This window comes from Stenella coeruleoalba (assembly GCF_951394435.1).
Source record: "Stenella coeruleoalba genome assembly, chromosome: 17".
NCBI classification, from domain to species: Eukaryota; Metazoa; Chordata; class Mammalia; order Artiodactyla; family Delphinidae; genus Stenella; species Stenella coeruleoalba.
The window spans coordinates 50,208,264-50,221,131 of NC_137163.1; the positions used below are offsets into that span (position 1 = coordinate 50,208,264).

The following is a 12,868-nucleotide window of genomic DNA, read 5'->3' on the forward strand; positions in this document are numbered from 1 at the left end:
TTACAGGTTTTTTCCTGTAATTATTATCTAGTCTCATAGCATTGTGGTTGGAAAAGATACTTGATATGATTTCAATTTTCTTAAATTTACCAAGGCTTGATTTGTGACCCAAGATATGGTCTCTCCTGGAGAATATTCCATAAGCACTTGAGAAGAAAGTGTATTCTGTTGTTTTTGGATGGAATGTCCTATAAATATCAATTAAGTACACCTTGATTAATGTATAATTTAAAGGTTGTGTTTCCTTATTTATTTTCATTTTGGATGATCCGTCCATTGGTGAAAGTGGAGTGTTAAAGTCCCCTACTATGATTGTGTTACTGTTGACTTCCCCTTTTAGGGCTGTTACCATTTGCCTTATGTATTGAGGTGCTCCTAAGTTGACTGCATAAATGTTTACAATTGTTATATGTTTTTCTTGGACTGATCCCATGATCATTATGTAGTCTGCTTCTTTGTCTCTTGTAATAGTCTTTATTTTAAAGTCCATTTTGTCTTAGATGAAAATTGCTACTCCAGCTTTCTTTTGATTTCTGTTTGCATGGAATATCTTTTTCCATCCCCTCACTTTGATTGTATGTGTCCTTAGTTCTTAAGTGGGTCTCTTGTAGACAACATATATACAGGTCTCCTTTTTGTATCCATTGAGTCAGTCTATGTCTTTTCGTTGGAGCATTTAATCCATTTACATTTAAGGTAATTAACAATATGTATGTTCCTATTACCATTTTTTTAATTGTTTTGGGTTTGTTATTGTAGGTCTTTTCCTTCTCTTGTGTTTCTTGCCTAGAGAAGTTCCTTCAGCATTTGTTCTAAAGGTGGTCTGGTGATGCTGAATTCTCTTAGCTTTTGCTAGTCTGTAAAGGTTTTAATTTCTCCATTGAATCTGAATGAGATCCTTGCTGGGTAGAGTAATCTTGGTTGTAAGTTTTCCCTTTCATCAGTTTAAACATGTCTTGACACTCCCTTCTTGCTTTCAGTGTTTCTGCTGAAAGATCAGCTGTAAACCTCATGGGGATTCCCCTGTTTGTTATTTTTCCCTTGCTGCTTTTAATATTTTTTCTTTGTTTTTAATTGTTGATAGTTTGATTAATATATGTCTTTGTGTGTTTCTCCTTGGATTTATCCTCTATGGGACTTTCTTTGCTTCCTGGTCTTGATTGACTATTTCCTTTCCCATATTAGGGATTTTTCAACTATAATCTCTTCAAATATTTTCTCACTCCCTTTCTTTTTCTCTTCTTCTTCTGGACACCTATAATTCGAGTGTTGGTGTGTTTAATGTTGTCCCAGCAGTCTCTAAGACTGTCCTCAATTATTTTGATTCTTTTTTTCTGTATTCTGCTCTGTAGTAGTTATTTACACTCTTTTATCTTTCAGATCAGTTATCCGTTATTCTTCTTCAGTTATTCTATTGATTCTTTCTAAAGAGTTTTTATTTTCATTTATTGTGCTGTTCATCATTGTTTGTTTGCTCTTTATTTCTTCTAGGTCCTTGTTAAACGTTTCTTGTATTTTCTGCATTCTATTTCCAAGATTTTGGATCATGTTTGCTATCATTACTCTGAATTCTTTTTCAGGTAGACTGCCTATTTTGTCTTCATTTTTTAGGCCTGGTGGGTTTTTACCTTGCTCCTTCATCTGTTGTGTGTTTCTCTGTCTTCTCATTTTGCTTAACTTAGTGTGTTTGGGGTCTCCTTTTTGCAGGCTGCTGGTTCATATTTCCTGTTGCTTTTGGTGTCTGCCCCCAGTTGACAATGTTGATTCAGTGGGTTGTGTAGGCTTCCTGGTGGACGGGACTAGTGTCTGTGTTCTGGTGGATGAGGCTGCATCTTGTCTTTCTGGTAGGGAGGTCCACATCCTGTGGTGTGTTTTAGGGTGTCTGTGACCTTATTATCATTTTAGGCAGCCTCTCTGCTAATGGGTGGGGTTGTGTTCCTGTGTTGCTAGTTGTTTGGCATAGCTTGTCCAGCACTGTAGTTTTCTGGTTGTTGAGTGGAGTTGGGTCTTAGCATTGAGATGGAGATCTCTTGGAGAGCTTCCACCATCTGATATTATGTGGATCCAGGAGGTTTTTGGTGGACCAATTCCTGAACTTGGCTCTCTCACCTCTGAGACACAGCCCTGACGCCTGGCCGGAGCACCAGGATCCTGTCAGCCACATGGCTCAGAAGGAAATGGAGAAAAAAAGAAACAAAGAATAAAATAAAATAAAGTTATTAAAATAAAAACCAAAAAATAATTATTAAAAATATTAAAAAATCAAAGTCAATTGAAAAAGGAAAAAAAAAGGAAGAAAGAGAGCAACCAAACCAAAAAAACAAATCCAACAATTATAACAAGTGCTAACAGCTATACTAAAAGAAGAAAAAACAAAACAAAACAAAACAAATCAAATAAACAAGCAAAAAAAAAACCCAGACAGAGAGAACCCTAGGGCAAATGGTAAAACAAAACTGTACAGACAAATTCATACAAAGAAGCATACACATACACACTCACACAAAGAGAAAAAGGAAAAAGAAAAAATATATATATATATAAAGAGAAAAGGAGGAAGAGAACAATCAAATCAATAAACAAATCTACCAATGATAATAATCTCTAAATAGTAAACTAAGATAAACATAAAACCAGAGAAAAATTGGATGCAGAAAGCAAACCCCAAGTGTACTGTTGCTCCCAAAGTCCACTGCCTCAATTTTGGGATGATTTATTGTCTATTCAGGTATTCCACAGATGTTGGGTACATCAATTTGATTGTGGAGATTTAATCCGCTGCTCCTGAGGCTGCTGGGAGAGATTTCTCTTTCTCTTCTTTGTTTGCACAGTTCCTGGGTTTCAGCCTTGTATTTGACCCCACCTCTGTCTGTAGGTCGCCTGAGGGCATCTGTTCTTTGCTCAGACAGGACAGAGTTAGAGTAGCAGCTGATTAGGGGGCTCTAGCTCACTCAGACTGAGGAGGAGGGAGGGATATGGAATGTGGGGCAAGCCTGTGGTGGTAGAGGCCAGCATGATATTGCAACAGCCTGAGGCATGCCATTTGTTCTCCTGGGGAAGTTGACCCTGGATCACGGGACCCTGGCACTTGTGGGCTGCACAGGTTCCCAGGAAGGGAGGTGTGGATAGTGACCTGTGCTTGCACACAGGTTTCTTGGTGGCCGCAGCAGCAGCCTTAGTGTTTCATGCCCGTCTGTTGTGTCCATGCTGATAGCTGTGTCTCGCACCCATCTCTGGAGCTCATTTAGGTGGTGCTCTGAATCCCCTCTCCTCGCGCACCCCGAAACAATGGTCTCTTGCCTCTAGGCAGTTCCAGACATTTTCCCAAACTCCCTTCTGGCTAGCTGTGGCACACTTACCCCCTTCAGGCTGTGTTCACGCAGCCAACCCCAGTCCTTTCCCTGAGATCTGACCTCTGAAGCCTGAGCCTCAGTTCTCAGCCCCCACCCACTCCGGCAGGTGAGCAGACAAGCCTCTCTGGCTGGTGAGTGCTGGTTGGCATGGATCCTCTGTGTGGGAATCTCTTTGCTTTGCCCTCCAACCCCCTGTTGCTCTTCTCTCCTCTGTGGCTCCAAAGTTTTCCACCCGCCACCCCCCATCTCTGTCAGTGAAGTGGCTTCCTTGTGTATGGAAACTTTTTCTCCTTCACAGCTGCTTCCCAGAGGTGCAGGTCCCATCCCTATTCTTTTGTCTCTGTTTTTTCTTTTTTCTTTGGCCCTACCCAGGTACGTGGGGAGTTTCTTGCCTTTTGGGAAGTCTGAGTTCTTCTGCCATTGTTCATTATGTGTTTGGTTCGAGTTGTTGTAGGTGTATTTCTGATGTATTTGTGGGGAGGAAGGTGATCTCTACATCTTACTCCACCATCTTAAAGGTCTCCCTCTATCACATTGATTGATTTATGCATATTTAAGAATCCTTGCATCCCTAGGATAAATCCCACTTGATCATGATGTATGATCCTTTTAATGTGTTGTTGGGTTCTGTTTGCTAGTATTTTGTTGTGGATTTTTGCGTCTATATTCATCAGTGATATTGGTCTTTAATTTTCTTTTTTGTGATATCTTTGTCTGGTTTAGGTATCAGAGTGATGGTAGCCTCATAGAATGAGGTTGTGAGTGTTCCTTCCTCTGTAATTTTTGGAAGAGTTTGAGAAGGATGGGTCTTAGCTCTTCTCTAAATGTTTGATAGAATTCATGGGTCTTAGCTCTTCCCTAAATGTTTCATAGAATTTGCTTGTAAAGCCGTCTCATCCTGAACTTTTGTTTGTTGGAAGATTTTTAATCACAGTTTCAATTTCATTACATGTGATTGGTGTGTTTATATTTTCTATTTCATCCTGGTTCAGTCTTGGAAAGTTATAGCTTTCTAAGAATTTGTCCATTTCCTCCAGGTTGTCCATCTTATTGGCATATAATTGCTTGTAGTAGTCTCTTACGATCTTTTGTCTTTCTGAGGTGTCCCGTGTAACTTCTCCTTTTTTATTTCTAATTTTATTTATTTTAGTCCACTCTCTCCTTTTCTTGATGAGTCTGGCTAAAGGTTTTTCAATTTTGATTATCTTCTAAAAAAATCAGATTTTAGTTTTATTGATCTTTGCTTTTGCTTTCATTGTTTCTATTTCATTTATTTCTGCTCTGATCTTTATGATTTCTTTTCTTCTACTAACTTTGTGGGGTTTTTTTGTTCTTCTTTCTCTAGTTATTTAGGTGTAAGGTTAGATTGTTTACTTGAGGTTTTTTTTGTTTCTTGTGGTAGGATTTTATTGCTATAACCTTCCCTCTTAGAACTGCTCTTGCTGCATCCCATAGGTTTTGGGTCAGTGTGTTTTCATTGTCATTTGTCTCTAGGTATTTTTTGATTTCCTCTTTGATTTCTTCAGTGATGTCTTGGTTATTTAGTAGTGTATCATTTAGCCTCTATGTGCTTGTGGTTTTTTATACTTTTTTTCCTGTAATTTATTTCTAATCTCATAGAATTGTGCTCAAAAAAGATGCTTGATATTTCAATTTTCTTAAATTTACTGAGGTTTGATTTGTGACCCAAGTTGTGATCTATCCTGGAGAATGTTTCATGTGCACTTGAGAAGAAAGTGTATTCTGTTTTGTTTTTTTTTAAATTAATTAATTATTTATTTTATTTGTGGCTGCCTTGGGTCTTCATTGCCATGCGTGGGCTTTCTCTAGTTGTGGCGAGTGGGGGCTACTCATTGTTGCGGTGTGTGGGCTTTTCATTGCTGTGGCTTCTCTTGTTGCAGAGCATGGACTCTAAACGTGCAGGCTTCAGGAGTTGTGGCACACATGCTCAGTAGTTGTGGCTCACAGGCTTAGTAATTGTGGTTCACAGGCTTATTTGCTCTGCATTATGTGGGATCTTCCCAGTCCAGGTATCGAACCCCTGTCCCCTGCATTGGCAGGCGGCTTCTTAACCACTGTGCCATCAGGGAAGTCCCTATTCTGTTGTTTTTGAATGGAATATCCTATAAATATCAGTCAACTCCATCATTTAAAGCTTGTGTTTCCCTATTTATTTTCATTTTCGATCATCTGTCCATTGGTGAAAGTGGGGTGTTAAAAAGTCCCCTACTATTATTGTGTTACTGTCGACTTCCCCTTTTAGAGATGTTACCATTTCCCTTATTTATTGAGGTGCTCCTATGTTCAATGTATATATATTTATAATTGTTATATCTTCTTCTTGGATTGATCCCTTATCATTATATAGTGTCCTTCCTTTTCTATTGTAACAGTCTTTATTTTAAAGTCTATTTTATCTGATATGAGTATTGCTGCTCCAGCTATCTTTTGATTTCCAGTTGCATGGAATATCTTTTTCCATCCCCTCACTTTCAGTCTGTATGTGTCTGTAGGTCTGAAGTTGGTCTCTTATAGACAGCGTATATATGGGTCTTGATTTTGTATCTATTCAGCCAGACTGTGTCTTTTGTTTTGAGCATTTGATCTATTCACATTTAAGGTAATTATTGATATGTATGTTCCTACTATCATTATCTTAATTGTTTTGGATTTGTTTTTGTAGATTTTTTTTATCTCTTCTGTCTCCTGCTTAGAGAATTTCTTTAGCATTTTTTGTAAAGCTGGTTTGGTGGTGCTGAATTCTCTTAACTTTTGCTTTTCTGTAAAACTTTTGATTTCTCTATCAAATCTGAATGAGATCCTTGCTGTGTAGTGTAATTTTGTTGTAGGTTTTCCCCTTTCATCACTTTAAATATATCCTGCCACTCCCTTCTGGCCTTCAGAGTTTCTGCTGAAAAATCAGCTGATAATATTATGGGGTTTCCTTTGTATATTTTTTGTTGCTTTTCCCTTGCTGCTTTTAATATTTTTTCTTTGTATTTACTTTTTGTTAGTGTGATTAATATGTGTGTTGGCATGTTTCTTCTTGGCTTTGCCCTGTATGGGACTCTCTGCACTTCCTGGACTTGATTGACTATTTCCTTTCCCATGTTAGTGAAGTTTTTGATTATAATGTCTTCAAATATTTTCTCAGAACCTTTTCTCCTTGTCTTCTTCTCCTGGTACCCCTATAATTTGAATGTCAGTGCACTTAATATTGTCCCAGATGTTTCTGAGATGGTCCTTAATTCTATTCATTCTTTTTTTTAATTCTGTTCCATGGCAGTTATTTCCATCATTCTATCTTACAGCTCATTTATCCATTCTTCTGCCTCAGTTATTCTGCTATCTATTCTTTCTAGAGTATTTTTTATTTCAGTTATTATGTTGTTTATCACTGTTTGTTCTTTAGTTCTTCTAGGTCCTTGTTAAATGTTTCTGTATTTTCTTGATTCTATTTCTGAGATTTGGATCATCTTTATGATCATTACTCTGAATTCTTTTTCAGGTAGACTGCCTATTTCCTCTTCATTTATTTGGTTTTGTGTGTTTCTACCTTGCTCCCTTGTCTGCAACATATTTCTCTGTCTTCTCATTTTGTTTAACTTACTGTGTTTAGGGCCTTCTTTCTTTAGGCTGCATGGCTGCAAGGTTGCATTCCCTCAGTCTTTTGGTATTTACTTCCAGTGTTTGAGGTTGGTCCAGTGTCTTGTGTAGGCTTCCTGGTGTGTGTGGGGGGGGGTGGGGGGGGTGACTGGTGCCTGCATTCTGGTGGGTGGAGCTGGATCTTGTCCCTCTGATGGGCAGGGCCATGCCAGATGTTGTATTTTGGGGTGTCTGTGAGTTTAGTATGACTTTAGGCAGCCTGTCTGCTAATGTGTGGGGGTGTATTCCTGTCTTGCTAGTTGTTTGGCATGAGATATCCAGCAGTGGAACTCGCTGGCTGTTGGGTGGGGCCAGGTCTTCTTGTTGAGATGGAGACTTCTGGAAGAGCTCTTATCAATTAATATTCCCTGGGCCCAGGAGTTCTCTGGTGATCCAGTGTCCTGGACTCGGCTCTCCCACCTCAGAGGCTCACACCAACCCCTGGTCAGAGAACCAAGACCCTGCAATCTGCATAGCATGGAAGAAAAAAAAATAAAGAAAACAAACTGACAAAGAAAAACCCCAAGACAAATGGTTATAGCAAAATCAAACAGACAAACACACACAAAGAAATACAGATACACACAGAAACAGAAAAGAAAAACAAAACAGAGAAAACAAAAAAGAAGAGAGCAACCAAACAAATAAATGAACCCCAAAATGAAAACAATAAAAGTTAAACTAACAAAAACAAAAAACAAATCAAAAGCAGAAAGCAAACTAAAAAAAGTCAAAGTATAAAACAAACACACAAAAATGATGAAAAAAAGAAAGAAGAAAACAAATGAAAAACGGAAAACAACAAAAAAATAAAGTAAAAATTTAAAAATATAGTTAAAAATATAAAAACAAAACAAAGGAACAAAAACCAGGAAAAAATACAATATTACAAAAAAAGTAAAAATAGAAAAAAAACTTATTAAAACATAAAAAGGAAAAGAAAAAATAAAAAAAGAATAATGAAAAAGAACAACAGAATAAACAAAACAATAAAAAATAGTAATAATAATTATTATTTTCCTGTAGCCTCAGCTGTCATTGTGCTTGACTCCAGAGTGAGCCACAGCCAATCTCTGCCTACCCAGGAAGTCCTCCTATACCTCTAAGTAGGTCTCTGGAACTGACATGGGCACTGTGAGCCCAGCTCAGACTTTGACCTGCCCAACTCCTGCATGTCCTTATCCCCAAACTCCACAGTTGTTAAAGCTAGACCAACCTCAATTGTGGGGACACTCGTCTATTCAGATATTCTACAGATGTAGGGTTTACTAAGCCAATTGCCGGGATTTAATCTACTGCTCCTGCAGCTGCATGGAGAGATTTCCATTCCTCTTCTTTGGTCACACCACCCCTGCAGTTCAGCTTTGCTTTTGGCCCCATCACTTACCTGCCCAGGTGAGAGGGGGCAAAAGCAGTGGCTAACTAGTGCACACTTACTCACTCAGGCAGGGGAGAGGGATGGATATGGCAGCCACAATTGAGATGTGAGGGGAGTGCCTGTGGTGGCAGAGGCCAGCAGGAAGTTGCAGTAGCCTGGGGCTCACTGTTCACTCTCCTGGGGAAGTTGGCCTTGGATCGTGGACCCCTCAACAGTGACGGGCTGCACAAGCCACTGGGAAGTTGTGGGCAGTGAGCTGTGCTTGCTCACAGGACCCTTGGCATCAGCAGTGGCAGCAGTAGCAGTCAGCTCCTTCCTCTGGGGTCTGAGATAGCAGCTGCAGCTCGTGCCCACCCCTGAAGCTCATGTAGACTGTGTCCTCTGCCTGTGAGCAGAAGAAGCTCCTATGGCAGGCCCGCCCCTCTCCTCATGCACCCCCAACAATGGTTCTTTGACTCTCTGGCAGGCCCAAGCTTCTTCCCAGACTCCCTCATTTGTGGCACACTAGACCCTCAGGCTGTCTTCATGCAACCAACCCCAGTCCTCTCCCTGGGGTCTGACCTCTGAAGCCCAAGTCTCAGAACCCAGCTTCCACCTGCTCTGGTGGGTGAGCAGACAAATGTCTCAGGCTATGGAGTGCTGGGACCCTCTGTGCCGGACTCTCTCTGCTTTTCCCTCCATACACCTGTTGCTGTGCTCTCCTCTGAGGCTCTGAAGCTCCCCCTAGTCCCTGCCAGTGAGGGGGCTTCCTAGTGTGAGGAAACTTCTCCCCTTCACAGCTCCCTCCCATAGGTGCAAGTCCTGTCCTGATTTCTTTGTCTTTTTTTTTTTCTTTTGCCCTACCCAGTTACATGGAGATTTTCTTGCCCTTTTGGAAGTCTGAGGTCTTCTGCCAGCATTCAGTAGACATTCTGTGGGAGTCATTCCTTGTGTAGATGTATTTATAATGTATCTGTGGGGAGAAGGTGTGCTCCATGTCTTACTCCTCCTCCATCTTGAGGGTTCTTCCCTGGCAAAAGATCTTTGATAGAGCTTCTCATTTCCACTCTTCACTCTAAGATCCATTTTCAAAAAAAGACCAAAGATCATCTTCTGAAATAGGAAACAGACCATATGCCTTTGCTAATTTAATTTCTTTGATGGCTTACCAGTGTACTCAAACTAAGATCCAAGCCCATCATATAGGTTTTCAGTGCTACTATCTTCTTGCTTATTACATTCCAAGGATCTTATTTCAACTTTAATCATATAAAACTCTGCTTTTCTTGGAGCACTCTTCTCAGTATTCTTTGCATAGGTATCACCTTCTTCTCTTTCTTTAAATTTGGCTTAAGTGTTACTTCTTCAGAGATGCTTTCCTGATCTCCTTATTTAAAGTAAGTTCCCCTTATGTTTTCTTTTTCTCAATCCCTGATGTGTTTCCTTTGTAGCATTCAATAGTTTTTCAATTACTATAATTATATTTTTGTGTTTTTGGTTTTCATCTGCTGAATTCACTTGAGTATGGGATGATCAGGGTAGTGATCAGTTCTGTCTTGTTCTCTTTAGTATCCTTGGTACCTAACATGATACTTGGGACACTGGAGGTACTCAACAAATGTTGTTTTAATTTAAAATGATAACAAATGGTAGTAGAAACTCTTGGGGTAAATAAGATTACCCTGATTACAAACTAGAGACTCCTACCTAAATCTAGCCTGAAGATGTGTTTTTTTGGTTCATTTGTATTGTGTTGATTTAGGCTAGTAAGTGGTTTTAAATTTTTTTAAATTCCTTTAGGTATAACATGAATGCTACAGTTTATCATAGTCCTCAGCTACAGATAGTATTGAAATATTTTAACAATGAGGAAGGGCTTACATCTAGTAGAAAGGACACAGGATACTTTGTAAGATATTAAGATAATGTTTTACTTTGCCAAATATTAACCTCAAGAGGAGTTAGTTACTCAAGAAGTTGCTTGAGTATAGAAAGATCCAGGATGTGTCTCAATATTTGAATACCTCTGCCACTCCACTCCTGTCATCTCTAGACTGGCCCTTATAAATATTTGAGTTTGTGACACCACTCTGTCCCTCTACAATTTAAAATTAAAAGAGAAGAGGGCAGAGAACAGAGCCTTGGGAAATGTCAACATTCAAGGACTGAGTAAAATAAATGAATCTCAGAGAGAAGCAGCTAGAGAAGAAAGAGCAACAAAAACAAAATGGTTTTCTAGCAGCTCAGGGAGAAAAGTTCTTTAAGTGGGCAACTGTGTCAATAGATAAGGGTGGAAAATTGTAGGCATTGGTGACTCCAGGACAAAAGGTTTCAGTAGACAATAGGTATTAAGTCAACTTTCAGTGGAGTGAGAAATGGTTGCAGACAACTTGAGAGTCATACCAAAGATGGGAGTGGTGTACATAGTCTGCCAGGGCTGTAGGGCATAAGGAAGTGTGTTGTTTGTAGATAATTTCAAAACAGTAATAAAGCTGACTGAAGTTCATCTTTTTTTTAGTATTGCTGTACTCTGGCAATTCTGAACAAGTTTAGGGTTAAAATTTTGCTATCTTCAGTCATCACTCTTAAAGAGAAGGATAGTGTAACAGCTAGAAGAGGGCATCATGTTAAAAGAGGATGACTTTATTAAACTAGATGGACTTGTGAATGTTTATATATTAAAAGAAAAGGATCAGTCCAGAAGAAGTGTTTTAACAGAGTAGAGGTTGTAATCAGTACAGCAATCTGAGGGCATATAGAATGCCCAACACACAGGAATGATTTAGCCTTGAATGAAAATAAGGCCTCTAATTCCTAGAGGAAGAATCCCTGACCCTTGATTCAAAACTGTTTCAATAGGGCAAGTTCTAGATCTTTTTTATTTCTTAAATTAACACACAAATTCTGATTATATTATTAAGTAAGTTTTCATTTTGTCCACTTTTGAAAATAACATTTATGTTTCAAAAATAATGTCAGTATTCCAGGTGTGACTGCTACTAAGTTATTTCATGGATTTCATGTAAAATAATTTTAAATGCATTGTGTTAGTAGATATATTCTAATTTCTGACATTAAATTAGTGTATTCTGCATTTGCACTTATTTCATACAGGTAACAAATATTGGGTGTTCAAGGACACGACTCTTCAACCTGGTTACCCTCATGACTTGATTACTCTTGGAAGCGGAATTCCCCCTCATGGTATTGATTCAGCCATTTGGTGGGAGGACGTTGGGAAAACCTATTTCTTCAAGGGGGACAGGTCAGTACACACTTCACATGAGGAAAACAGTTAACTAATGTTTAGAGAAGTCAATATATCTAGTCTATAATAGGCATGTACATTTGAGGAAAGAACCTGTGTAGATATAAGCACAAGAATTAATAGAATTGCAACCATTTTTAAACATATTTTAAAATAATATTCAAGGTAAATCTTTCTCTAATATACCCAAGTAATGTGACTTTCTTATGAATGTATATATATAGTATATATTCTTTCTCTTCTGTATAATCTTAACATGCCTATAAAGCTGTATAGGTCGTGTATTTTATCCTTACAATGCATTTTCTTGTAATTTTACTTACTTTACTTAAAAAGTACTTTTAAGAGAGGCTTTTTTTTTGCTTTTATATTTAAAGTTAAATTTTTACACTTTTCACACAGTTAATTTTGAACATTTTCAAATACTTTCAGTTTAGTCATGAGTTCTATTTCTTAGGACACTATTTATTTAGGTACCAGCAGATAGGTGCGATGAGCTAACTAAACTATCACTAGACTAAACACTTTTAGCTTGAAGTATAATATCTCTTGCTATTTTCTGTCATTTCTTTTCCTTTTATGACATTACTAACAGGGTTTGTAAAACAAAGTTAACTATTAGTTTATGACATACAGTAGCCACTAAGCATACTAATTTCACCCCCTGCCTACTTTTTGACAGATATTACATATAAAATATAAGCTGAAGGCTATATTTTTATTATTTTAAATTAATATTAGGTTAAAAAGAAATAAAGATGAAAAATCAAATTTTACTTACACTATTACAAGTTGGGTCAAAATGTGACACTCATAAGTAACCTTCATTGTTAGGTAAAACTTAAATATGTTATTTTACAAGTAAATTTAAAGCACACACATGCACATATACACATAAAAACAACAGGTTTTAATGAGCAACAAGCTAGTATTGAGTTCGCCTTATAATCTTAACATAATGTAACCCTATAAAATGTCTCCAACTTCATGAGAAAAATAAGGATATAAACCTTGTTTATTTTATACTTTGTAATTTTTGATAGCAAGTGACTTAAAACATTGAGCTTTATCTGTGAACAAAAGGATCCTATCATTTGTGTCCATGGATAAAAATGTATAATTTTATTCTGTTACAAGCTTTTTATACATTAAATTTGTATATATTTCTATGGCAAAATATTCATAGCTTTTAACTCACTATCATGAAACTAAGGTTTTGCTGAATGTTTCTTACTAAATCACAAA

General features: G+C 37.9%; 1 protein-coding gene across 1 annotated transcript in view; it reads left to right on the forward strand.

Moving 5' to 3' along the window:
• Positions 1 to 12,868, forward strand: part of MMP16 (matrix metallopeptidase 16) — a gene marked incomplete at its 3' end in the record, with an annotated part of 341,610 nt that overhangs the window by 314,115 nt on the left and 14,627 nt on the right. Inside the window, exon 8 of the mRNA XM_079902241.1 lies at positions 11,470 to 11,620. Coding sequence (XP_079758367.1) covers positions 11,470 to 11,620 — 151 coding nt within the window. The remainder of the gene's footprint in view (positions 1 to 11,469; positions 11,621 to 12,868) is intronic.